This window comes from Homarus americanus, unplaced genomic scaffold (genome assembly GCF_018991925.1).
Source record: "Homarus americanus isolate GMGI-L3 unplaced genomic scaffold, GMGI_Hamer_2.0 scaffold39155, whole genome shotgun sequence".
Lineage (NCBI taxonomy): Eukaryota > Metazoa > Arthropoda > Malacostraca > Decapoda > Nephropidae > Homarus > Homarus americanus.
The window spans coordinates 234,272-260,934 of record NW_024737042.1 but is presented as its reverse complement, the minus strand read 5'-3'; the positions used below and the strand labels follow the sequence as shown (position 1 = coordinate 260,934).

General features: G+C 35.9%; 1 protein-coding gene across 12 annotated transcripts in view; it reads left to right on the top strand.

Moving 5' to 3' along the window:
• LOC121872551 (ATP-dependent 6-phosphofructokinase-like) overlaps nucleotides 1-26,322 on the top strand; it is an 86,803-nt gene extending 60,481 nt beyond the window's left edge. For 7 of the 12 annotated variants that reach the window (XM_042375339.1, XM_042375346.1, XM_042375340.1 and 4 more), the window contains 8 exons: nucleotides 4,556-4,588; nucleotides 7,956-8,102; nucleotides 8,290-8,388; nucleotides 9,087-9,299; nucleotides 9,449-9,604; nucleotides 17,135-17,303; nucleotides 19,949-20,129; nucleotides 23,254-26,322. In XM_042375339.1, coding sequence (XP_042231273.1) covers nucleotides 4,556-4,588; nucleotides 7,956-8,102; nucleotides 8,290-8,388; nucleotides 9,087-9,299; nucleotides 9,449-9,604; nucleotides 17,135-17,303; nucleotides 19,949-20,129; nucleotides 23,254-23,422 — 1,167 coding nt within the window. In that variant the 3' untranslated portion in view covers nucleotides 23,423-26,322. The remainder of the gene's footprint in view (nucleotides 1-4,555; nucleotides 4,589-7,955; nucleotides 8,103-8,289; nucleotides 8,389-9,086; nucleotides 9,300-9,448; nucleotides 9,605-17,134; nucleotides 17,304-19,948; nucleotides 20,130-23,253) is intronic. The other 5 variants (XM_042375348.1, XM_042375345.1, XM_042375342.1 and 2 more) reach the window with 1 other exon arrangement.
• The last annotated feature ends 341 nt before the right edge of the window (nucleotides 26,323-26,663 follow it).

Genomic DNA, 26,663 nt, shown 5'->3' with positions numbered 1-26,663 from the left:
GTGTGTGCTTTAGGCCAGTTATGAATTCCATAAATTTTTTGTTGGTTGATTTTTCTTAACTTCTTAAATGTATTATACTGGTAATGGGATTAGAATTTGTAAGTTTCAATTTATATGCATTAAACACAATTTAAACTTGTACTCTACTGGTGAAATTTTCATCCTGCATGCCCTTTGACCTGTCTCAGTAGAGTATTTTATAGTCTAGCACCTGGCTCAGGCAATTCAAGTAATGCCAACCAAGTTTACGAGTTGAAAACCCAAGAACCTTTAATGTCAATGGCTGGAAATAATTACTTGATTAATTTATACCTTCCATCATTTCCAGGTACAGGTATCTAAAAAAAAAAAGACGTTATTTGGTTATATCGGTCACCACTCAAAGCTTAAGGCAACAAGTCATATTAACATATGTGCTCCGTGACCCACATTTGCCTTCCGTTAAGCACTATTATTTCCTGGGTTATTCCATAAGTGTGGCCACCTACTCAGACTAAGCAAGCTCCCCCCATTTTTTGCTGTCTCTTATAAAGAACTAAGCACAACCCTCTCATCTTAAAGGCAGCTTTGTTTTTCAGTGGTACAATTGTTTACAGTTGTATAATGACCCAGTTTAAAGCCAGTTTACAGCTTGGTTTGCTGGATCAACACAATCCAGCACCTTGCCAATGGGGAGCCTGATTTCATGATGCATAAACCTGTCTATCTTAGGATAGCTCTTTTTTACTCAGGTGCAGGTGTTTGACCTAAGGTTGATAAGAGGTACACCTGTGTGGTGTGAATTAGAATGTCAAATCTTTGTTTTAATTGTTGGGTGAAGGAAATACTGGGTTCCACCATTGGAGCAGTAAGACCTGCATGTGGGATTCACTTGGAAGATATATTTATGGGTGTGCACCTTTTTGTTTTACATTAGGACATGAGGAACCTTTCAGGGGTCTGACAGCTATCCGATACTGGTTTTGTCATTCCATATGCACAATCAAAGACAAAAGTCGTGTCTCGGTTTTGTCCAAAGATTAAATATAACTCGTGAAACATTATGAGAGCCCCCTATCACAAGGCAGAGCGCACCAAAAGTTTAGCCCTTTGGCATATGCTTTCACCAAATTTCACGACACGACTTTTGTCTTTTATTGTACATTGATTTACTGACCCATTTTCTCTTAAGTTTAAATCACACCCTTCTACTTATTGTCATTTCAGTGAGGGACATACACTGTAGGTTTGCTCCAAGCCCACTAACCCAGATAAGGCATCCCACTGTGAACATATTGCCCACTTCTCCTTAATAGCTTGCAGTGGGTCATAACATGTTGTTTACCTGTTTTATCTTTCTGCTTGACCTTACATTAGTTATTATGAAGACGTTGCATTTTGGAATACGTACTGTATTATTGAATATACTCGAGTAAATTTCATGTGAATCAAGTAATTCACACCTATGCTTGTGGCCCACACTTGGTCAACCATGTTGCATGCTTGTTGGACCCCTTTTTCCCCAGTGAATGTCAAGCTTGTTGTAAAATGCTTTATTTTGTTTTTGGGATTTTCAGATACACGAGTTCTCTGATCTTACTTTAGCAGTTTTTAATTGTGTATTCATCAGACTTTTTTGTTCTTGATTTCTCATTGCGAATATTTAAAAGATTTCTCGGTCATTTTTTTTTTAAGATCACTAGGACCAGTTTTATGATCCCTAGATTCAATAGGAATCATTATATTAGAGGAAATACAATTGGCTTTGATGAAGGCCAAACCCTCTGCAACCCTCCCTTTGGGAGAAGATTTTCAGAGCTTCATACTCTGACAGGAGGTACAAGTTTTGTCTCCTTTGGTCCTTTTCTTGATGAGATAGTATGAAGCTGGCTATTGTAATTCTTGGTTAAGAATGACTCATAATTTCTCCTGAGGACATTAGTGTCCCAGCTTGGGAAAATAACTTACTTTTAGCCTCTTCACCACTGATCGGCTCTTTAGCCGCTTGGGCGATCAGTCACGTCTATCTTGTGCACTGTTGGCAAGTACTGGGCATGCATCGGCTCCTGAATGTATCTGAACCTGCTCCAGTGTTGGTCAAGTCTGGTCTTGAAAGAGCTCACACTCGGTGCCGTCACAACAAACTGGCAGATTGTTCCAAGAGTTCACAACTCTCACTCCAAAAAAAGCTTGCCCTCAGTTTTCTGGACCTGTGGCTTCTTCAATCTTGAGCTGTGACCCCTTGTGGGGCGAACATCCGCCAGCTCCAGGTAAGGACACTCGACTGAGTAGTGCCCCTTGAGATCCTTACACACTTCAATTAGGTCACCCCTTGCCTGTCTGTAGTATAAGCTAGGCAAGTTCAGGTACTCCAATCTCTCAGGGTAGTTGAGGTGCCGAAGTGCAGTGGCCCTCCTTTGAACATTTTCAACCAACTGACAATCCTTAGCATATCTCAGGGACAAGACAGGGTGACATTACTCCAGATGGGGAAGCACGTCTCTTTTGGAAGATCGTTACGAGGGACGGACCATCTAGATATCTGAACGACCTTCTTATAAGACCTAATAATTTATTTGCCGGATTTTCTTTCTTCTTGCAATGGCCCGAGAACTTCAGCTCATTGTCAGCATACACACCTATGTCCTTCTCACATTGTCTCAAATAGTGCAGTTTCTTCATCCCGTTGGGACATATGATATGCTTCCTTACCGTTGGTATGCCCCAGGTGCATCCTCTTACACTTTGTGATGTTGAATCTCGACACCTATTTCTTTGACCGTTCTTGGAGCTCACAGAGATCCTTCTGCAGCTCTTCACAGTCCGCTTGGTTCCTGAATTCCCGAAATAACTTGGTGTCATCCGCAAACAAAAAGCGGGCCCAATACACTGCCCTGTGGTACCCCACTTGTGACAGGACCAGATGATGATTTCATGCCATTAATCACCACACACTTCTTGAGGTCATGTAGAAACTCTTCTATCCACTCTAGGACATTTCTCCGAATTCCTTACCCTTCCAGTTTGATTTTCAGCCTTTCATGGGGTACACTGCCGAAAGCCTTGGCAAAATCTAGGTATATATTGTCGATATTACCACCCTGTTCCAGAATATGGGTCCAAATATCCAATACCTTGAGCAATTGTGTTAATCAGGAGCACCCCGGCATAAAACCGTGTTGGCAATCCTTTACAGGGTTGTTTCGTAGTAGATGTTCCATCGCGGCATCTCTGATAATACTCTCAAGTACTTTACATACTATGCTGGTCAGGCTCACCGGTCTATAGTTGTTCGTGGAGTGACAATCGCCCTTCTTGAAGATAGGACTCGCATAAGCCATTTTCCAATCACTGGGGACTTTCTGTTCATCCAGGCATTTACAGAACAGGATCTTCAGGGGCTCGGCAAACTCGTTGCACAACTCTCTTACCACTCTGGGATGCACCATGTCAGGGCCAGGACTCTTATGAACCTTTAACTTTGACAGTTTATTTCTTATACCCTCTTCTGTGAACACACAACGTGGGTCGGTGCTGTGTCGAAACGTCTGTCCTCAAACGCAGGAAGGTTAATCGCATCCTCTCTTGTGAACACCGAGGAAAAGAAGCTGTTCAATGCCTCCGCTTTATCCTGGTCAGAATCTGTGTAACTACCATCTTCAAGCCTCAGGTCTGATTTACTTTGTTTAGTGCTGGAATGCTGGCAGTTTATTTGCCCCTTCGAGTTAAAAATAATTTTAATCACCGATATTTGACATTTAATCAGACTTCACAGTGTGAAGTGAATAGAGCTTATAATTGTATCTAACATGATTGTAAAGGCTCCTGTCCTCTGGTTCTTGACCTCAGGCTATATTTCTTCACTAGCCTTTCTCCGAGGCATGTTTGAACTTAGTCCTACAATGAGGGAATTAGGCATTAGCTAAGATGTTTATTAGTGTACCTGTACATGGATGAGCAAATTGCACTTTCGAACTGCTTGGTGCTAAGGAAATTTTAAGGTTAGTTCCTTGTACAGAATCATATTGCTATTTTAGTAAAATTACTCCCTTAGTGAAACATAGATTGCCTCCATTTTCCCTTTACCTCGCTGGTATCAGACACATGAGTTACCAGAGTCTGGCATTATGTTATCAGGGAAAGATTGATCCTGGAATCCCATAATAGAAATTCCTGGATCAGGCGACTTACTTAACCTCACTCCTTCCATTGGGTAATGCTCAAGTGAGCTGGACATGAGGTTGACCAGTGAAATGACTGTTTATAATTAAAGTCATCCATATAATAGGCATGGAGTACACACATTTCATTTTCTGTGACTGTAAAGATTTGTTGCCTTTAGCCAAGAGTGGCAAATGATATTATAAATCCAAAAATTTCAACAGTACTTAGATACCTGGATATGATGAGAAGTTATAAACCAATTTGTTAATTATTTCCAGCCAATAATGTGAAAAGGTGATTAGTTTTCAACCTATAGGCTTGGCAATATGTAAGTCAACCAAACTAAGCTTGGTTATAAAATAGGATTTCAGGAGAAATCTTTCATTTATCCCTAAATCCTTTACTCCATCAGCAAAACACAATTTGGGACAGGGATGCCATCTTGGTGAGTCTTGGTAAATTAAATTTGGTTTTGTAGGAAACTAGTGTGAGGAATGTAAGATTTAATTGCATTACAGTTGGCTGCACACCATCACTGGCAATAACATGTAAGCTAAGACTAATAGGAGGCTAAGATGAATTTGTTCATTGAGAAGACAGGTGGATTTATTGTTCAAAAAAAATTCCTTTAATCTCTTTGTCAAACTTTTTTTCTTCATTACTTAATAGAATTAGAACTACTGTGTGTTTATACTGCCATTCCATATGGAATTCTGCGATACTTTTTTCTTCTTACAGTATATTGTACTTACAAGTATTTAAGTACAATTTAAATCGAACCTCACCGATTTTTTGTTTCTCTATTAGAATTGCTTACTTCAATAAATCCTTATACTGTGTAGTGAGTGTACATGAATGGTCAAAGAAACATTAAGGCTGTTCCTATGTCTGTGGAAATATTGTTTCTCTCAATTTTAACCTTTGTCAGTATGTATGTTGTTTAATTTTGCATGATATATCTAAAAGTTCTTCACTTTACTTTGCCTTGAGGCACATTGTCTGCATCTTCACTGTGGTTCACGTAAAGCCAATGCCTGTACTGTATATTCTGCCTTATAGCGAAACAGTTCTTTATCACTTTTTAAAACAGTGCGACATATAAGATCATAGCTTATAAGATATTTGCTTTGCAATATTTTTCTTTTGACTATTAATAGAAAACCCTTAATTTTTAATTATGCACTGGCAAGCATCAAATGATTATACAACACTGGCAGTTTTACACTATTGTATTATCAAAATATTTTACTTTGGGATCCCATGAAAGGCCCTGTATTAACATCATGTTGGCAACTCCGTTTTCAGAATTCAATATAATGTACAGTACAGTACATGAATTTGAAGCAAATATAGGCAAGTTTTAGGTTTTTCTCCTCGAGGCATTATGACTGCTCATTAATAAGATAACCTTGAAATGTTCAGTCATGTGTCCTTTTTTACAAATGTTTGACATACATTAGATAGACACTTATTCAGAATAAAAGAATAGCACCATTTCTTTTTGTCTCACAAATTAGCTGCCTTATTGGCTAATGTTCCTGTGAATTATCATAAATCTACTATAACATGTATACTTGCTGTCAGGTACAACATGAATTACACACATTATATTTATTCCTGTTTTTGCTCATCAGGTCTTCAAGTGACAGTGATATAATTGTTTTATGTATATATTCCTGTATATTACCCATAAAACTGATCAAATTTATCAAATTGTATGTCTGCCAAGCAATAATGAGCGGAAAGCTTACCAGATGTTCATGCTCTGGGATTAAAATGCAGCAAAGCTTTAGTTAATGGAAAATGTTTTGTACATTAATATGTTGCTGCATAAATTGGTTGAAAAACAGTCAGCCATTTTAATTTAGTCAAAAGCAGTGAATTCTAGAAGAATGGTGCTATGTTGCTATTTTATAAATATAAATCTTAATACGTATGGTACTGTTCAGTACATTATTGGTAAAATACACAGACAGTGCCACATTTTTTTTAAGTTACAGTAGTCATCCATCAGTCTCATTATTTCCCAATGTTCCCATAGCAAGAATAACTGCCAGTAGATGCGCACTACCATAAGTAATTTTTTTCATTTTCCAGTCTACCTGACTACAGTACAATATATACCTTTACTTATTGGTGTTTAGTGAGTTGTCAGACACTTAGACAACATTGTTGATAGAATGAGCTTAACAAAGCCAAATTGAAAGAACAACAATGACTTTGCAGCTTCTATGACTTCCACAAGTATGAATTACTGTATACTGTATTTCTATTTTTTATTCCCGGATTGGTTACCCTTTAATTCTATGGAATTGACACTTGCCTGAGTTAATGTAGATCTTCAAAGCTGAGTGAATAGGAAATTGCCATATTACAGTAGATGGAAAATGTACAGAATATACAGCTGCTCCAAATATTATACCCTGTAATTTGTAGCTGCACGACCTTATGAATGTAAATAATAGCAATATTGATAACAGTAAAGAAGGTTCATTGTTGATAATGGGGTTAATAAGTCATTGGATCTCAGACTACTGTACAGTGCAGGATAAAAGGACTAAGATTTGTTAAAGTAACTTAACTCTTACTATAGTATTGTGTCACAGATATTATTGTAAGTTGATTACCAATATTATTTTTTGATACTGTATATTAAAAGAGGTGACTAAAATCATCCTATCCAAATTTTTTATTTCCTTTTTCTCAAGAAAATTATTTCCCTGATGAGCAGTGTTGTTCTTCCAAGATTTGTAATGCTCTGTGATAGCTCATTTTCCTTAGCAGTATTGCTTATGCATTATGTAGTGAGTATTTTATAAGTCTATTAGAATACTGTACCTGAATGTTAGAGTATACTGTATTACAGTGTCATACTTCTATATATATTACAGTAATTTGTTAAATTAGTTACAGAATTTGCTTTACTTGCATTTAGTTATTTTGTTTCATGTTTATTACATTCTATTTTGTGACAGACATTTCCTTTCAGCTTATATACAATTTGCCCTGTTTCTTCACCTTGTTACAGAATGTGTCTTGTTTCATTACAGCTTATTATAGAATACTGTTTATCTGTGACCTACCTGATTCCTTTCGGCTTATTTCAGAGTAGTATGTCATGTTTCCTCTAAGCTTATCTGTGACCTACTTTCAGATGAATGTTTTCCTTTCAGCTTTATTACAGTACATGTTACTCATTACATTCTGAGCATTTTTCTTCTTGTTTTTATTGTGTGATGTGCTAATTTTAATATCCCCATTATATTTTATGGTGCTCTCAGTGTTAACTGATACATGTTTATGAAGTTAATTTTGCTGTAATTAGTTTCAGACTTGATGACTATATGTTAGATAAGTAAAATTATAGGATCAATAGAATTCCTTGATATACTGTACTGTATTCTTATACAGTATTTAGTTGGTAATGCATGATACTGGTTTGGTATAGCCCTTTAGCCTTTGATGTGCCAGTGCTGTGACAACTATGATGCTTAGTAGCATCTATGCTAGTCATAATTAGGTCATACAACTACTGTACTTAGTTGTGAATGAAATATTAATGTTTCAAGTGTATGGGTATTCACTTTTACCAGTTATAAGCTATATGTATCTTAAGTTATTTCATTGATTTTAATAGTTAACAGTAATGTTTAAATGCTGATTTCATTATAAACCTTTGCTGCCCACAAAGCATCAAGTAGAGAACTGGATTTGTTGGAGACAAGTTTGTTGTTGATCAAATGTAGATTTTAGTTGGTCTTGGTCACTGATCAATGTACACTACAAGGAATTCATCTAGTTCTTGCACTCAGGGCGGCTTCAATCTAGGCGTGATGCACATAGGCGCTCCAGCTTGTGGAATGAACGCTGCTGTTCGGTCATTTGTACGTAACTGCATCTACCGTGGTGACACAGTTTATGGTATTCATGATGGTATCGATGGACTTGTGGAAGGCAACGTGAGTATGAAGCTTGTTGAGTAATGAAACTCGCACACTTGTCATTATATATGCCACCAGATAAAAAAATATTCCTGCTTGGTGTTGTATATAGTACTATACTGTATTTATATTATTGGCTGTAATGAAGCATATGTTTACATCCTGAACCCTATATGAAATAATTAGTTACCCCTTTGTTAAATAGATACAAGAAATGACATGGGCAGAAGTGACTGGATGGGTTGGTCAAGGTGGAGCCTTTCTTGGAACCAAACGCACGTTGCCTGAGAAACACTTAGACCAGGTCAGTTCACATAGACTGAAAGATGCACTGTTTACATTTTATCCTTTATACATCTTGCCATCTCTATATCGTCTCCTAAATTTTGTATTTAAATCACTCTGTAGAAAGGACATTTGTGTTATATGGATGCTTTTGACTGGTATATATTTGGGAATGTGACAGTCGCTACTTATTTATGTAAATATTAATTAAATGTTTGCACATACATACTAGTAGTGGTTGAGTAAGTTTTATTTTATATCTGCCATCATCAAAATCTAAATTTCTTCATGAGGTCAAGGGACCATAGTGTAACATACCCAAATACTGTAATGGTTATTATGCTGTTTCAGTAATTATCCTGGTCTTTTGGTCATGAATCTTGAAGCAACTGTTTTTCCCCAAATAAACAGGAGGGGTACAAGATTGATTGGTAGAAAGTACTCATCATTCATCTTTCATTTCAGTTTCAGATAGTTAATTCAGATATACAAGTACAAATGCAGGTTTAATTACATACATGATTTACAGTAATTCCATATAATGACAGCATAAGAGAGTTGGTGCTTTAGTCTTGATATGAATAGAAATTTATGCACAACCACTTACCCTGTTCATACTCTGCATACCCAGAAAACACAGCACAATGCATACAAACCTGTATTAATATTTACAAAATCTATAATGTTCAACTGCAGACCATAATATTCTCTCCATAGGTGGCTGCTCGTCTGCGAGAGTATAAGCTGCATTCCTTGATGATTGTGGGTGGTTTTGAAGCTTATCATGCACTGCTGCAAATGTATGAGGCACGTGGTAAATACCCAGAGTTTTGCATCCCCATGGTGGTCATTCCATCCACGATCAGCAACAATGTTCCAGGCAGTGACTTCAGTCTTGGGTGTGATACTGCCCTTAATGAAATCACAGAGGTTAGTTCTTGTCCAGAATATTTATTTTTTTTTTTATAATAGGTGTGTTACTAATAAACCATTTCAGTATATTTTCTTACCAAAGAATATTATTTCATCAATATTAACCTTAAGCAAACACTTGGTATTATAATGATTACTTTTAACAGATTTGTGACAGAATTAGGCAGTCTGCCCAGGGAACTAAACGACGTGTGTTTGTGGTGGAAACCATGGGTGGATATTGCGGCTACCTAGCAACTCTGGCTGGTCTTGCAGGAGGTGCTGATGCTGCATACATTTTTGAGGAACAATTTGGCATTCAGGTTAGTTTCTTATGTAACATAGCACAACCCACTTAGATACATAGATAGATAACTCTTAAATGAATACAATGTCACAAAACTAAAACTAATACGACACCAGTCATACTGTATCCAAAATATCTATCAATTTATTGTGTGTTTTTTGGTGGTGGTGCTGTGAATGCCAGCTATTCTGGTTATTTTACTAGTTTCAACTTCACTGAACACACTTTCGGTACTTGCATACATATTGCTGTTGGAAAATTAATTATTTTATAGATGAACAGGTAAGATGAAGCAAGTGGAGGGTGACCAACACGTTTAGGAGCAAAAACAATCTTGGTGATTTCTGAAGTTTGAATAATTATGTCCGTGAAATAATTTATCCATGGTGGCTGCTTTTATTTTTCTTGACTGATGATTTTTTTTTTTTTTTTTGCACTTGGCCTGTCTTTTTCTCTATCGGCATGAAACTTACTGGTAAAAATATATACTGTACTGTACTATGGTAGTAATTGTGGATTAATATACACATGTCTACATACTATAAGCCTTCACATTTACTAACATAACCGTAAAACCTCAATAAATTGGACTTTTTTACTCTTTGGGGTGCTCTGGACTGTCCCTCTAGTCACCAGAAATAATTTTAAGAAAGTTGAAAATCCATCATGAGTCCAGACGGTTTGTGTGTCCCACTGTCTCAGACTCAGTCGCAGTTTGCATCCTGCCTTCATATGTACATCAGTTGTTGTTATGTTATTACTGCACTTCAACAACTAAGGTCTTTAAGTGTATAATAAGTTATTAAAACACTGTTACATTTACAATAAAAGATATATGAAACCAAAATCTTTGGGTTGAAAATCAAACATACAGTATAAGTCTGGTTGTCACCGAGATGATTGTTATTTACTGTTATATAAGAACATAAGAATGGAGGAAACTGCAGCGGGCCTGTTGGCCCATACTGGGCAGTCCCGTTTACACCCAACCCCTATTGCTCATATACAGTAAGCATCCAACCTATGTTTGAAGCTATCCAGCGTATTCGAGTTAATGATGATGTTTGGTAACTTGTTCCATTCATCCACTACTGTTTCCAAACCAGTGTTTACCTATTTCGCACCTAAATCTAAATTTGTCTAATTTAAAACCATTGTTACGAGTTCGCTCCTGGTTGGATAGTTTGAGTACCTTTGTAATGTCCCCTTTGTTTAGCCCTGACTTCCATTTATACACCTCTATCAGGTCGCCCCTCGCTTTACGTCTCTTGAGGGAGTGCAAATTTAGATGCTTTAACCTGTCTCTATACTCAAGGTTCCTAATGCCCGGGATTAGTCTTATCATTCTCCTCTGAATTCTTTCCAAGGATTCTATATCCATTCTGTAATACGGTGACCAGAACTGAACTACGTAATCCAGGTGTGGTCTCACAAGCACAAGATACAGTTTTAGGATGACCTCGCTAGTCTTGTAACTAACACTCCTTTGTATGAACCCAAGTACTTTGTTAGCCTTGTTATGAGCAAAAAAACATTGTTTACTTAGCTTAAGGTTCCTACTTATCATTACTCCTAAATCTCTCTCGCAGTCAGATTTCTCAATGGCATCGTTGTTCATCTGGTAACTGGTTTCCCTGTTTACATCTCCTATACTGAGTACTATACATTTGTCCATGTTGAATTTCACCTGCCATTTTTCAGACCATTCAAAAATTTTTTTTAGATCTTCCTGTAGTTTTGCGGAGTCCTCGTCAGATTTAATAACCCGTCCTATTTTAGTGTCATCAGCAAATTTACTTATGTTGCTGCCTATGCCGATATCTCTGTTGTTTATGTATATAATAAATAATAATGGTCCAAGTACTGAGAATTGGGGAACTCCACTAGTGACGTTGCTCCAATGGGATTTAGTGCCGTTAATGCTCACTCGCTGTTTCCTGTCCTGTAACCACGCCCTAATCCATTTAAGGATATTACCTTTGATGCCATGTGCTTCTACCTTTCTAATTAGTCTTTCGTGGGGGACTCTGTCGAAGGCTTTGCTAAAGTCGAGATATACCACATCATAATTGTGCCCCTCGTCCACTGATTCGAAAACTGATGAAAAGAATGTTAATAGATTAGTTAGACATGAACGCCCGCTTGTGAAGCCATGCTAGGAATCATTGATCAATTGGTGCTTCTCCAGGTGATTTCAAATAGAGTTTGAAATGATTGCTTCCAGTTATTTGCCTACTATTGATGTTAGACTGATTGGGCGGTAGTTAGAGTATAGTGATCTATCCCCCTTCTTGAAAATCGGTATTACTTTCGCTATCCTCCAGGATTCTGGTACTACACCTGTTTTTAAGGACATGTTAAACAGCTTTGCTTTGGGCATACTAAACTCTTCCTTACATTCCTTTAATACTCTGGCAAATATCTCATCGGGACCAGGTGACTTGTTAGGCTTTAGTTTGTCTATTTGCTTACTAACATCGTTACTCGTCACTACTATCTCGCTTATTTTGTTTTCTTCACTATCTCTGAATAGAGTCAGTGCCTCGGGTATCATGTTTAAATTTTCGGTGGTGAAAACTGTTGAAAAATATTTATTCATATTGTTGTTCATTTCTCCGTCATTATCAGTTAGCTCGCCAGTATCTGACCGTATTGGTCCAATCTTTTCTCATGTTTTAGTTTGATACATTGGGTAGAATCCTTTGGGGTTTGTCTTTGCCTCCCTTGTTATCCTATTAGCTCTCCTTGTCTCGGACTTAACCCTACTCGCCAATACCTTATAATAATCCCGGAGGTAAATTTTGCCACGATTTATCCTTCTCTCTATAGCCTTCCTTTGGCCAATAATGTTCTTTAAATAATTATTTATCCATTTAGGGTTATTGTTGTCTGATCTGAGTTTTTTGTATGGTATGTTCTGCCTTTGTGCATTAAGTAACTCATTATTTAAATTGTCGTGGAACTCGGCAATCTCAGATCTCGTTGTCAGGTCGGTGTCAACTGTCTAAGTAACCACAGAATTTATCTTATGAATAAAGAGAAAACTGTATACTGTACAGTACAGGTGCTCCTCTACTTAAGAACGTTCAACTTATCAACTTTCAGAGATACAAACATCATCACTGAGGGGGGTTACCTGCCAGAACAGGTGTTTAATGTGGATGAGACTGGATTATTTTGAAGAAAATTCTAGATAGAACAAACATTACCGAAGAGAAGAAGAGTGAGCCATGTTTTAAGGCTGTATTAAAGGGTATAGCTGTACTAAATATCCACAATCTTTTCATTTTTTACTATACAGTATGTTTGGTATCTACAAGAGTAAAGTTGGACTTACAAACAAGCCGCAGGAACGTAACTCGTTCGTAAGTAGAGGAGCACCTGTAATATAAAAATGAAAATAAGAGCAAATAAGTGTAGGAGTATATTGTATGTGGGAGACAAGTGTTTATCTGGGAGCAGCTGGCGGTGTGGGGGGGGGGCTTCCTCCCCCTCCCTCCTTCAAGATTCCTTTAACACTTCTTTATGCAATTCCAAGACAATTCTTATAATTTAGGATCATTTGGTGCCAGGTTGATAAAATATTATCCTAAAAGAATCAGCTTTCCTGAGAAAAGAATCCCACACTGAACACCATGAGTCATTGTTTACAAAGAGCAACAGCTGATCGGCTTACCACAATGTCTGTCTTTAACACTTAGTAAATTAGTACAGTACAGTTGTGTGTTTATCATCACTTAATAAATACTATTGCAGTTTATCACCACTTAATAAATACTATTGCAGTTTATTTATCACCACTTAATAAATACTATTGTAGTGTATTTAGCATCAATAAGTAATATTGTAATGAACAGTACAGTATTATGCTTCTACATATACCCTTGTTTATTCATTAATCATTTGTCTAAGTGTATAAGTAGCCAAACTGAGTCATTATAGAACACTAAATGGTGCCTGTAGTAAATAAAATTTTTAATAAAGTATCCTCATATCAAATACTATTAAGTGTGTTATAGTGACCCCTGTTGTAAGCTGGTCTACTGTAAGCTCGCACGAACACATCTTGAGTAAATAACCTTCTGATTCACCATATCCTTTTATTTTCAAGTCATATTATAAATTACATACAGTATTGTATTTTTTCTGTATTACTGAAAATTTTATATTAATTAAGATGAACCATAAACCATAAGAGGCCAATCATATGAGAATATAATATTGAATCAATAAATAAATAAACCTGACGAATGTGGCAACACCTGATCAGCCCCAACCTGCTTACATACTCTCGTGTCTTAGTTCTCAGTAGGCCTATAGCAAATCTGATTAGACCACTGTAGTACAGTATTAGTAAGTGTGGTTCATTTTATGAGTTTTATTTTTTATTAATCACACCCATTTATTTATTTATGTTTTAGTTTTTGTATTTCTGGTGACCAGAGATTCTCAGAGTGCGAAAAAAGTGAATTCCAATATATTGAAGTCCGGTTTATCGAGGTTTTACTGAATACTATTTTATCTTTATTCATAAGACAAATTTTGTAGTTACTTACCGGTATATATAACACTTTCCAGCACATCACAATTATGTCTTGATTTTCAACCCAGAGAGTTCAGTTTCTTTTTGTTATTGGTGTAATAGTGTTTTAATAACATTCTTATTAATTTAAAGACCTTAGTTGCTGAAGCGCAGTAATAACATTATAACAACAATAGATTTTCTTTAAAATGTCCAGATAAGCATTGTTATCTGTCTCCCCCACCCTTAGATTTTTTTTTTTACTTTTGCATTTTTTGGACTGGGGTCTGCCCCAATTAGTCAAATTTATGAAGATCTACTGTATACAGGAGGCGTTTGTATGCATAATGTGCTACTTTACATTAAAAAAAATATATAAATATATATATATACAGTAGTACCCCGATTTACACGGTCAATTGAAACCACAGGGTACCGCGGAAAGTGAAAACCGTGTAAAGTGAACAACAGAACATATGGGATTAATTCCAATAGAGACTGGCCCAACCCCCAAATTCCACTTTTTCCGACACAATACCTATGTTGTAGTAAAAATAACATCTAAATTTTATGATGGTATGCTCACACAATTAATATTTAAGAGAAATACAGTCGCCAGGTTAATGTCCATTCAAATAATGGACTCAAATCCCCCCCTCCCCCCACTCTTCCCAGCTCACTAGCTCCTACCTCTCTGATTAATGTTTGGGTGAAAACTCTAGATTTTAACGTTTAGTAATAAATAATACCTCAGACTAAAGTTAGGATAATATAATTGACATTTTTAGATTCCTTGCAGGTCAGGGAAGATTTTGAATGTAAACTTCATATATTTTGCACAAAAGATAAAATATTTGCTTAGTGTAAACCAAATTATTACTTTAGATCTAAAATTTGTATGTCTAATGCAAAATCCATGATGTTTATATTCAAAATGATCATCATATTGTAAGAATTCCAGCCATGTAAATTATATTCTGGCCGGGTAATTTGTATGAATTGTATGAGCTAAAACATATATCTTCAGTAAATAAACAAAGAAATATTCTTCAAGGACACTATCTGTCAATCAAAATACTCCGCCCTAGCTGGGTCGTCCCTCCCTCCCTCCCTCCCTACCTACCAGAGAAGCGATTGGGAGAAAATAGTATATTTACATTTTTAGTAATAAATAATAACTCGGACTAAAGTTAGGATAATATAATTGACATTTCTGGATTCCTTGCAGGTCAGGGAATATTTTGAATGTAAACTTCATATATTCTGCACAAAGGATAAAATATTTGCTTTGTGTAAACCAAATTATTACATTAGATCTAAAATTTGTATGTCTAATGCAAAAGCCATGATGTTTATATTCAAAATGATCATCATATTGTAAGAATTCCAGCAATGTAAATTATATTCTGGCCGGGTAATTTGTATGAATTTTATGAGCTAAATAAAAAAAAAAAATTATACTTCACCGCGTATATGAGTAGATGCACCTCGGAAAGTGAAAGTCTGGTTCTGGCAAGGTACCACTGAGAAATCGCGGAAGTGAAATCGTGTAAAGCGGGGTAATACTGTGTGTGTGTGTATATATATATATATATATATATATATATATATATATATATATATATATATATATATATATATATATATATATATATATATATATATATATATATATATACACACACAGTGGGGTATGCTATAACGAACGTAATTGGTTCCAGAACCCCGTTCGTTATAGCATTCGTTCATTATAGGATTAATCCGTTCCAGGCCCCCAAATACAACCACTTAACACTGAAAAAATTCTGTGGAAAATGTAAAAAATATGGTACTTTATCTTACCTTAGTGTTATTCAGCATGCAGGTACCCCTAAACACTGGCACATCACTATCACTTCCACTGGGAGTCTTGGCTTTAAGGTCCTCAAACAATTGTCTGGCCTTCTCACAAATTATAGCTTCACTAATGTTACCACCTGCCATTTCTTTCTCCTTTATCCACACTAAGAGTAAATTTTCCATCTCTTCAATCACATTACACTTTGCTTTGCTAAGTCTAAAGATTCCCTTAGCCACTTGCACAGTTTTTAACTCCTCTTTATTCTTCAAAATCGTACATATAGTCGATTTAGCCATCCCATATTCATCACTAAGTTTCGCAATGCTTCTTCCATTCTCACGTTTCTTTATAATTTCTTTCTTAGTTTCAAGGGTTATTAGCTTTCTCACTCGCTTTGGACGACTCATTGTTACAATTGTATACTTGTATAACAAAATAGTTATACAAATAACGCGAATTTCCACATCAAAAGACGAAATTTCAACAATAACAGTGGTGCACTGGCTACACAATGAGACAAAGATGGCGCCTGACGCTCTTGTTGTGGGTCGCGGTACAACAATATTCATGCGCCAGGCGAAATAGTCCCGTATTCATCCGCGTTCGTTGTAGGAGTTGCATTCATTATAGCATTCTCAATTTTATAGGTAAAACCGTTCGTTATAGGAATATTCGTAGTAGGATCCGTTCGTTATAGCATACCCCACTATATATATATATATATATATATATATATATATATATATATATATATATATATATATATATATATATATATATATATATATATATATATATATATATATATATATATATATATATATATATATATATATATATATATATATATATATATATATATATATAGATAGATAGATAGATAGATAGATAGATAGATAGATAGATAGATAGATAGATAGATAGATAGATAGATAGATAGATAGATAGATATACTGTACAGTACTCTAGTAATAAAAAAATAATGGAGTGTGTGTAACTCATTCCTGGAGGCAATAAAACATGTCCCATATTAAAGAAAAAATGCAAATCATTCTTCTATAAAGGGATAGAATTTATTGCTTCTAAAGACACAATTTGAGAAGTTGTAAAAAAATTGTGTAATCATTTATTTGCTAAATATTTTTTTTTCCATGGCATTAATGAAATCTCTGGTTTTGTTGTAGGAACTACAACTGGACGTGTATCACATGGCAGCAAAGATGGCAGAGGGTGTTCAGCGTGGTCTTGTTTTACGAAATGAAAAAGCTAATGAAAACTACACCACAGATTTCATCTTTAGAGTGTATTCTGAGGAAGGCAAAGGCATCTTCAGTTGTAGGAAAAATGTATTGGGTAAGGTTTTTTTTCTATATTTGGTTTTCAATACTCTTGTACTTTTACTGTTATATTTTTTTTCATCCTTTCCCAGTCTTTGATTTTCTTACCTGCTAGACTATTTTATTTTATTTTTTTACTAATAACTCTTTATTGTTGTACAGGTTGACCCTTCTAGTCCGGCATTCCGTGGTCCGTAACGATTTTAGTTTGCCCATGGAGAAAATTAATTTGAGTCTGATACTTTCAATTTTTGGGTAAATTTTGCCTTATTTACCCTATTTTTTTGGAGAATTACTTTCTCTAATAAACCAACGAAAATAACACAGATAAAGTTAACTAAAAAAACACACAAAAAGTTTTTTTGTTCTACAGCTTCAGCTAGAGTTAAATTTAATGACTTGGCAATTTCGTCATCCGAGTAAAAACACACACAACAACATTGGCTGTCCTTATGTTTTCAACTTTACCACCACTGGTGGGTAGAATTTATGTTTTAAATTCAGAAACATGAATTAAAATAATATATGAACAGTAAATAAGTGTTGCTTTCATATTCTTATGTAGAGTAATGACGATATGTTTTCATATGTGCGCACTTACGTACGCGCAGTCTCACTTTTTTTCTTTGCCATTAATGGTTAGCTACTTTTATTGTTCCATTTATAACATTAAATAACATTACTTAAAACAACCATATAATTTTTTACATTAATTTTACTACAGCTACAACCAGGGTCTTACTTTCTTCAGTTTTATATGTAGAACCAGTCAGTCACTGGTTTTGTAAACAACGAAAACAATGCCCTTCTCGTCTCCTCGTGTGGTTTAATATTGTACGTATTATTAATGAATTGTATTGTTCATTTTGCTCACAAACATTTATTCAATCAAAAAGACATTCAGTAATAAACAATAATGAATCTTATGTACATAAGAGAAATGACGCTGTTTACACGATTATGCACGTCTGAACGTTGGCGGCAGGGCCGTCCCTAGGAGGGTGTGGGGCCCGGGGCAACTCGGCCACTGCTGGACCCCAGAAAAAACCACACTTCATGGAGACAAAGTATATTTTAAACACCAATACAGTTTCGGCTCATCACGATCCCTTCTCAATTGGTAATGACAGAGACAGAGAATATTACACAATATATACACATGGAGGCTGACTGACCCAAGCCGTCTGTCAACTGGGGATAATCTTCTGACCCGACCTTGGCCTGAACCAACCCTTCTTACACAAAAAAGGCAGGAGTCAAAGCTCAGGACAGGACACAACCTGATCTCACTGGTTACTGACCCTGGTGGACTGGCTGTGTAGAGTGGAGTGCAATGGATTTTGGGGTCAAATTATGCGGTCAGAGGAGCCCACCCCCACCAACCCCCATGGGACTGTCGCTATGGATGGTAAGGTCACAGTTGCGATGGTGGCGTAAGCCGTCGAGTCAGATTAACCAGTCAACAGTTAATGTGCTGGGCCCCGCGGGGACCCGGGCGGTCGCCCCTGTTTGCCCCCCCCTAAAGGACGGGCCTGGTTGGCGGGCCGCTCAAACCCGTCGAAATTTTAAATTGTGTAGTGTTTTTTTTTTGTGTCCAAATAAAAAACGTTGAATTAAAAACTCGCAAAATTTGAGAACCTACTGTACAACATTTAACCCTTTAACATGTTTTCAAAGAGACCAAAAAGCAATGAAAGTGGTGCTAGTGCTTCCAAGCATAAGCACAAGTCACTATCTATCCAGGAAAAGGGTGAATTTCCATTGTCGGAAATTTTCATGGTCCGGCACCGGTCATGTCCCGAGGTTGCCAGACTAGGGAGGTACCTAAAAAAAATTTTGTAGAGTATACATAAAATTATTATTGTATACAGTACACAAAAGCAGGTACTGTATAGTAGTACACAAGTTTTAAGAAATTAAATTTTTACGATCATACTAAAGTACAATATTCTGATTTGAGCATTGGTAGCTTCTAGTAGATATACAGTAGCTACACATGGGATGAACCATAACTAATGTCTTTAAATTCATTCTGCAAAGGCTGCCATAATTTCAAAACATGTATTCACCTATTGGATGTCGCCTGGTACAGTACATACTTTGTCCCTTTCCTACTGCTTTGGGGATTTACTCCAATGTGTTATCACATTTAAATATTTTGGGACTTCCATATACTACAATTGAAGAATTATGTAGCTGACACACATGTTTAAAATAAATAAAGGATACTAAAATCATTCAGTAACTTCCACTTTCTTATTGGTCTATCTATAAATAAGTTGCTATACAGCTGCTCCTCGATTTACGATGGTGTTAGGGACCCAAATCCAGGTCGTAAGTCGAAAATGCTTAAATAATACATAGAAAATCTAAAATGGGTGTCTCTCTTTCTTCTCAGCACCACAAAACTCTCACTTTTACGCTTACCAGCCAATTTAAAGTGAGTTGCAAGCGAAAAAAATTTCAGTACACAGCGCTATCACTAACGTTGGGATTCATAAATACGTAATTTGACAAAATTTTGGTACGACTGAGGCAGTCGAATGTCCAGGTGGTTGTAGGTCGAGTTTGTCGTAAGTCGAGGAGTAGCTGTATTTGTACAGTACAATAATCTGAAATAAATGTCTGGAAAATAAATACATTGAGATGAAAACATTTCAGGCCACATGCAGCAAGGAGGATCTCCATCAGTGTTTGACCGCAACATGGGCACAAAAATGGCTGCCAAGGCTGTCACCTGGCTGACAGACCAAATGCTTGCCCATCGTCGGGAGGATGGATCGGTGTTCTGTGATGAAGCATCAACAGCAGTGCTGCTTGGTCTACAAAGGAGATCATATGTGTAAGTTTATTGAGAAATATTAACCCTTTCACGCACGAGATAAGTTTTAAATTTTCCAGTTCCAAGATCACATTGATGAGACCCCTAGGGCAGGCGAGACAATGCACTGTGAATCCCCCCCCCCCACACAAAAAACTTGTTTTGATTGGCATAACTGATTACTCTGCAACATAAGTCCCCCAGAATAATACAAGTACAGGTACTGTACAACATGCCCTTAAAATTCGTGGGAGTTTGGGTCTGAAAATGGCCGCGAATGGCCAAATTCACGAATATCATTTGCTGACCGGGGGGGGTACAATTTTACTCGCGTGCAAAGAAATGTATATTCTCTTTGCGTTTCCCTTAGGACAATTATTTCTTTTACCTGTATTGTATGTATGTGTACACACAAAAAACGTACGTGTGTGTGTGTGTGTGTGTGTGTGTGTTATATATATACAGTGACCCCTCGGTTAACGAACTCAATCCGTTCCAGAAGGTCGTTCGTTAACCGAAAAGTTCGTTAACCGAAACCATTGTTTGAATGGGTTTTTGGGTAATTGGTTCCAGCTCACCGAAAATTTTCTAAATTCAACAAAAATGGTAGAAAAGTTCACTTACTTTGAGGTGTGTATGTAGAAGGCTCCTGGATGATGATGATGATGATGATGTGCATTTGAAGTGGGAGGTGGAGGAGGGGAAGGGAGAAGAGAAGGCATTGGGGTGGAAGAGAAGTCACCCCATGGTGCCATTTCACCCATAAAATTTTAGCTCTCTTGGTGTAATTCAAGATTATTTTCTTTAAATCAACACTGCACCGCATTATATATTGTCAATATGTAAAATAAATTTCAAAATGACCAATAATTTGCTTGGAAACACAGAAAAAAAGCATTTAGTTAAAGAGAGTCTCAAGCAATATGTTGCCTCCACTGAAAAGACACAAAGACTGACACCTGTATGGTGTGTTAACAGGCTGGATGGCGTGCCAGAAACTAGTTTCTTTACCTTCAATAATCTTCAATAATTGTTAAAATGACTAAAAAATTTAATATTAAACTTTTAAAATTATTGAATGGTATAAACTTCTTGATATTTACTAAAATAGTAAGGAATTTAAGCCCTAGAACCGATTAATGTATTGGCGGACTGATACTAAAGCTGGTTGCCCGGTCAGTGCAAGCGAAAACATGTTGAGGTCGGTTCTTAAGAAATTCGTTAACCGAATTTTTGTTCGTTAACGAATTGAATCCTTGGAAGGCAGTTTGCGAAATTTTAATGTGTTAGTTGAACAAGGGGTCACTGTATTATATATATATATATTATATATATATATTATATATATATATATTATATATATATATATTTTATATATATATTTATTTTATATATATATATATATATATATATATATATATATATATATATATATATATATATATATATATATATATATATATATATATATATATATATATATATATATAGCGTGCTTTATTGGGCTAATGAAATATATATGGATCCTCGTGTTTCGAAGCCGGATTTGGTAAAACGTTACTTTGACCACCTACGTGATACGGGAAGTCCCCATTAGAGGTTCACGGCGCCTTAAGCTCGTTGAACAGGCTTTGTGTGAAATATAACAAAGTCTAGGACTGCTTTTGTATCCTGGTGGTCCAGCGGTTAGCGTTCCCCGGTCACAGTCATGGGCCGTGGGTTCGAATCCTGGCGGGTTGAGGTGTTGATTATATATATATATATATATATATATATATATATATATATATATATATATATATATATATATATATATATATATATATATATATATATATATATATATATATATATATATATATATATATTTATTTTGCCTCAGATTACTATACTATTTTCACGCTAACCTGGCCCGTAAGCCACGCCCCTCTTCTATACTAATAGCTGATTGGTTCATAGAAAATTCAAACACAAGTGTGTTCACAATTGGTAAGCAGACCTGTTATTATCTAAAATAATGTTAAATATCTGAATGATCAAACTGCAAATGATTTCAAGGCATTAGCACTTCAGGGTAGGATATTAGAAAAGTTTAAATATTTATCATAAAAGGTCGATATAAATATGCATAGTCTGGGGGGGGGGGGGTTAAATGCTCAAGGGAACCAATCGGCTATTTGTAGCTATAGGTGAGAGACGTGGTTTACAGGTCAGGTTAGCGTGGAACTACTAGAGGTAATTTACAAGGGTGGAACTGACATACAGTCATCCCTTGGTTATCACGCCTAATTGAGACCTCGCTGAGTGCGTGATAACGAAAAACGCAATAACGAAAGTACAGAACCTATGGTATTTATTCTAATTGGTTCCAGGTACCCAAGACCCAACCCCAATTTTCCCATTTTACGACCATTTAGACCCACTAAAGATACAGGTATAGATAATGTTATGGTAAGTAACAGAAACACACATAGGCATGGCTAGGTTTATTACAAAGTGATGATAAGGGTATGCTCAATACTGTAGTCCACAAAACATGTAGCTATGCTTTCTTTATTTGAGTCCCCCCGTCTGAGGAGTCCGTTTTCTCATCGCTTCAGGACGTCTGAGTCCTCCGTTTTCTCTCAATCTTAAGAGTGCACCCGAGACTTCGTTATTCCTTAGTAATGACACAGAATTTGAAATTGCAACTGGGGTTGCAATTGTTGAGGCAACTTAGATATGTCTGATTACAGCAAATGTGTTATTGTCAATTTGTAGGTGAAAGATGTTGGTGAAGCAAATGGGTAACAATACACCTGGAGGCAACTGCGTGATAACGAAATTTTCGGCTTGAAAAATGCGCTATAACAGCAGGTGTGCAGATTTTGATGGAGGCGTGATAACGAAAATTGCGATAATCAAGGGATGATTGTACAAGATTTGTAAATTTGTGTGATATTGAAGACAGGAGTTATGTGTGTTGAGAGAGATGGGATCCTATGAATGAGACTTAACTAACCGGAAAATCTTTTTATCCGGCAGGTCTCAATCCACATAGGTGCCAGATTTCCGGGATTCTAGTGTATATATCTTTAGCAACTACAGTACGTAAGTTCAATAAACTATTGATGATAATTCAACTCTGCTATACTTTCCCCTGCAGATTCCAGCCTGTAATAGAGTTGAAGTGTCAGACTGACTGGGATCGCCGTATCCCGCTCAATCAGTGGTGGCTGAAGCTTCGCCCTCTCCTTCGTATCCTCGCCAAACACGAAGCTGCATACCATGAGGAGGGTATCACCGTTAAGGAAGTGGAAGAAGCCTTAGACTAAACAAGCGAACAAGAATTTGACAACCTTCACATCAACCTCATGTGTCTCTTGTTCGGTGCTCTGTTTTTTTTTTTTTTTTGTAAATACCATTTGTTATGAAAGCACACAGGTTACTGATGATTAAGAATGTTATTTCTGCTTTTATTGCAGCATGTACTTTAAATGAATTTAAAAGCAAGAGGACATAGTATGTATTTGACTATCTCACTCCGCTTTATGAAGGCTTGAGCAATATGCATAAATTAATATGACCTGGTATACCATACATTAATTAAATTAATTAAATTTTTCTCTATTATATTTTTTATATTACAAATAAATTTGCTATAATAGACATGTTTAGTATTCATGTACAGTACTGTACTATATATTAGTATTGGTTGTGATGTGTAATAATTATGAATACTATCAATGGATGTCTTGCCCTTAATTATACAACATTGTACTTGCAGTATATGCGCTCTTAGCTTCAATTACTGAAAGAGACTTATTTTTAAGTGCTTTCTTTCTTGGTGAAAGTTAGAGAATTATTAATTTATTTGAAGAAACTATTTCTGAACAAATATTTATTACATACGTGAATAATCTCTGAATCTGTATGGTATGTACATTACTGTTGATTATTCATTTTAAAACTGGGAAATGATTTTCCCACTGATCAAAGATGTAGTCACTGACTTTGAAAACTGTATTATATTGTGGTTATTTTTTTTTATTGTACTTCCCTGGAAAAAGAAAGATGTCCATAATGACCTATTGAAACGTTTTAATTTATTACTGTATTATTATTATTAAAAAAAAAGGATATTCTTTGAGCACAAAACTAATGCAGTCCAGTATATTGAAAAGACGAATCCACTGCTGATAAGAGGTGCTGATCCCTTAATTCAGGTTTTTTGGTGCCATGAATTAGTTGCAATATTTATCATCCAACTGTAATAAGGCCTAGGTCTACCAAACCAAAGACATGCAGTGATATCAGTGGTCAGCATTACTTGGTCACAAATGGGTCACGCCAGAGGTGGTTTTAGCCTAAGATTCCGTCAGTGTAAATAACATGCTAAAATTTTGATATTTATTGTTAGAGCCCGGATGTTATGGCAATTAAAATCCTTGAAGGCTGGAAAATGGACACTAAACTATTCAAATATAGGCACCAACTATTTTATTTATAAAATGCAAAAATTAATACATATCCAAACCTTTTGATTAACAATGGCAACATACCTTCCAACAGCATCATTCATCTCGTCAATGGAGATCCACATTCTTTTGCCACTCACTTCATGACGTATTTTCTGCATGATACTATCAAAGGTAGGGTTTACATGATTCTTTCTTAATGTAGCCTCATTTGGTACACATTCCTTGCTGTATTTCTCTAGAAATCCCTCCAGAGATTTATTTTCCACCTTCCACAAAGGAATACTAGCATCGATGAACGCCTTGCACAAGTCCATTGAAAATCGATATTGTCGATTGAAAGCTGCTGTGTATGTTGAGAGAAGGCATGTATTTTTTTCACCATCTTTTCGAGAAGCATTTGTTTTATGCTTACAGTACATGCCTCTAAATGCTGAGAAACATACAGTACATGCCTCTAAATGCTGAGAAACATACAGTACATGCCTCTAAATGCTGAGAAACAAAGTACTTCTTCTCATAGTATATCGATTTTTCACAGACTTTGCAAAAGAGCACTTCCTCCATTTGTTGACAAAACATCACCAAATTCTTTAACTAAATGGCAAAGTTTTTGTTTAAGGGAAGCCTTTGTTTTGAGCATTGTTTGAGGGTGTATCAACTTCCGTCTTTGAAAGAGAACGGATTGCTTCACCCGTGTCAGTGTCACCCGCGATTCTGACATCTGACAACCCTTGGATTAGTGACTCTTAACTGAGCATGATAAGAGGTACTGTACCTCCCACTAACATGCCATTTGTAGTGATCCAGGGAAATAATTTTTAAATTTTTTTTTTTTTTTTACAAAACGGACAAAACGCTAAAATAAGGCATTATAGGCATAATTCAACGGAATAGGCAATATTCCACTCGCGTGACAAAAAAGGCAAATATTGGCATATATGGTATTGTGCCTGAACATCTGGGATCTGTTTATTATAATAAATCTGTTTTTACCTTTTAGGAAGGTTTTTTTGTTTATTGTTTTCTGAAGGAATTTAATGTCTACTGTAGTGCATTTACAGGAAAGCCTCTAGTCAAGAATAGGTCAAAGAAGTCAGATTATATATACCCTTTTATTTTTTTTAATAAAATTAATTGGGCTTACTTTATTTATCTATAGATGTATAGAAATTAGGCAGAAATCATTAATATATATATATGGCTTTTAGATACAAGTCAGTCATGTACAGGGCTTCAATGGGATCATCTTTATCACCATCATTAGTCTGACTTCTCATATTATTGTTATAGTGTAGTAAATATATTTGATTTAAATGAGAAACTACTGCCAGTTCACAAGTGTATGTGATGTGTGTTTTCATGCATTTGATTTATATTTTAAGAATTATATTCGACTGAACCATGTCACCATGTGAAACATACCGTTAAATCAGTGCTCCAGTATTTTTTAGTGCCTACAAGGGACCTTGAGGAGTTGCAGGAAAATATTTGTAAGAGAGCTTTGTACCATAGGTAAGCCATTTTGTAGTTTTGCTCATTGTGGCAAACTGCATCTGCGACTGTTTAAATGTGCACTGCTCAACGGGAAATCATATGATATAGTATACAATTATCAGTACAGTAGTTTACTTACGAATTCCCTCCCATCACCATGTATAATCTTGACTGTCTTTGGGGTGTGTTGTTGCCATGTTAAAAGAGCCACATAATAAAATAGTGACATACAGATCAAAATACATGTATTTATCCATTTACCCAGGTATGTTTTATTGTAATTTAAGTAACCCTTTATAAAACTTGAGTGAATTTGTTAAGTGGATAAATTTGATTGAAAGCAACATATAGTGTCAGTACACCTTACTTTCTATTAGTATTGCAATATGAACTTAATAGCTTCAATATTGGTAGTAATACCTTACCGGGTATTAATTGCAGCAATAATTTGTTTACTAATTGTAGTAATAATTCATAAAGGATATTGACTTGCTAATGGTAATAAAAACTTTATAAAGGTAGCATTGACTAGCTTATAATAATACAGTATAGTCTGCATTTACGGGGTTTTGGTTTACGCATTTGGTTATTTACGCGGCAC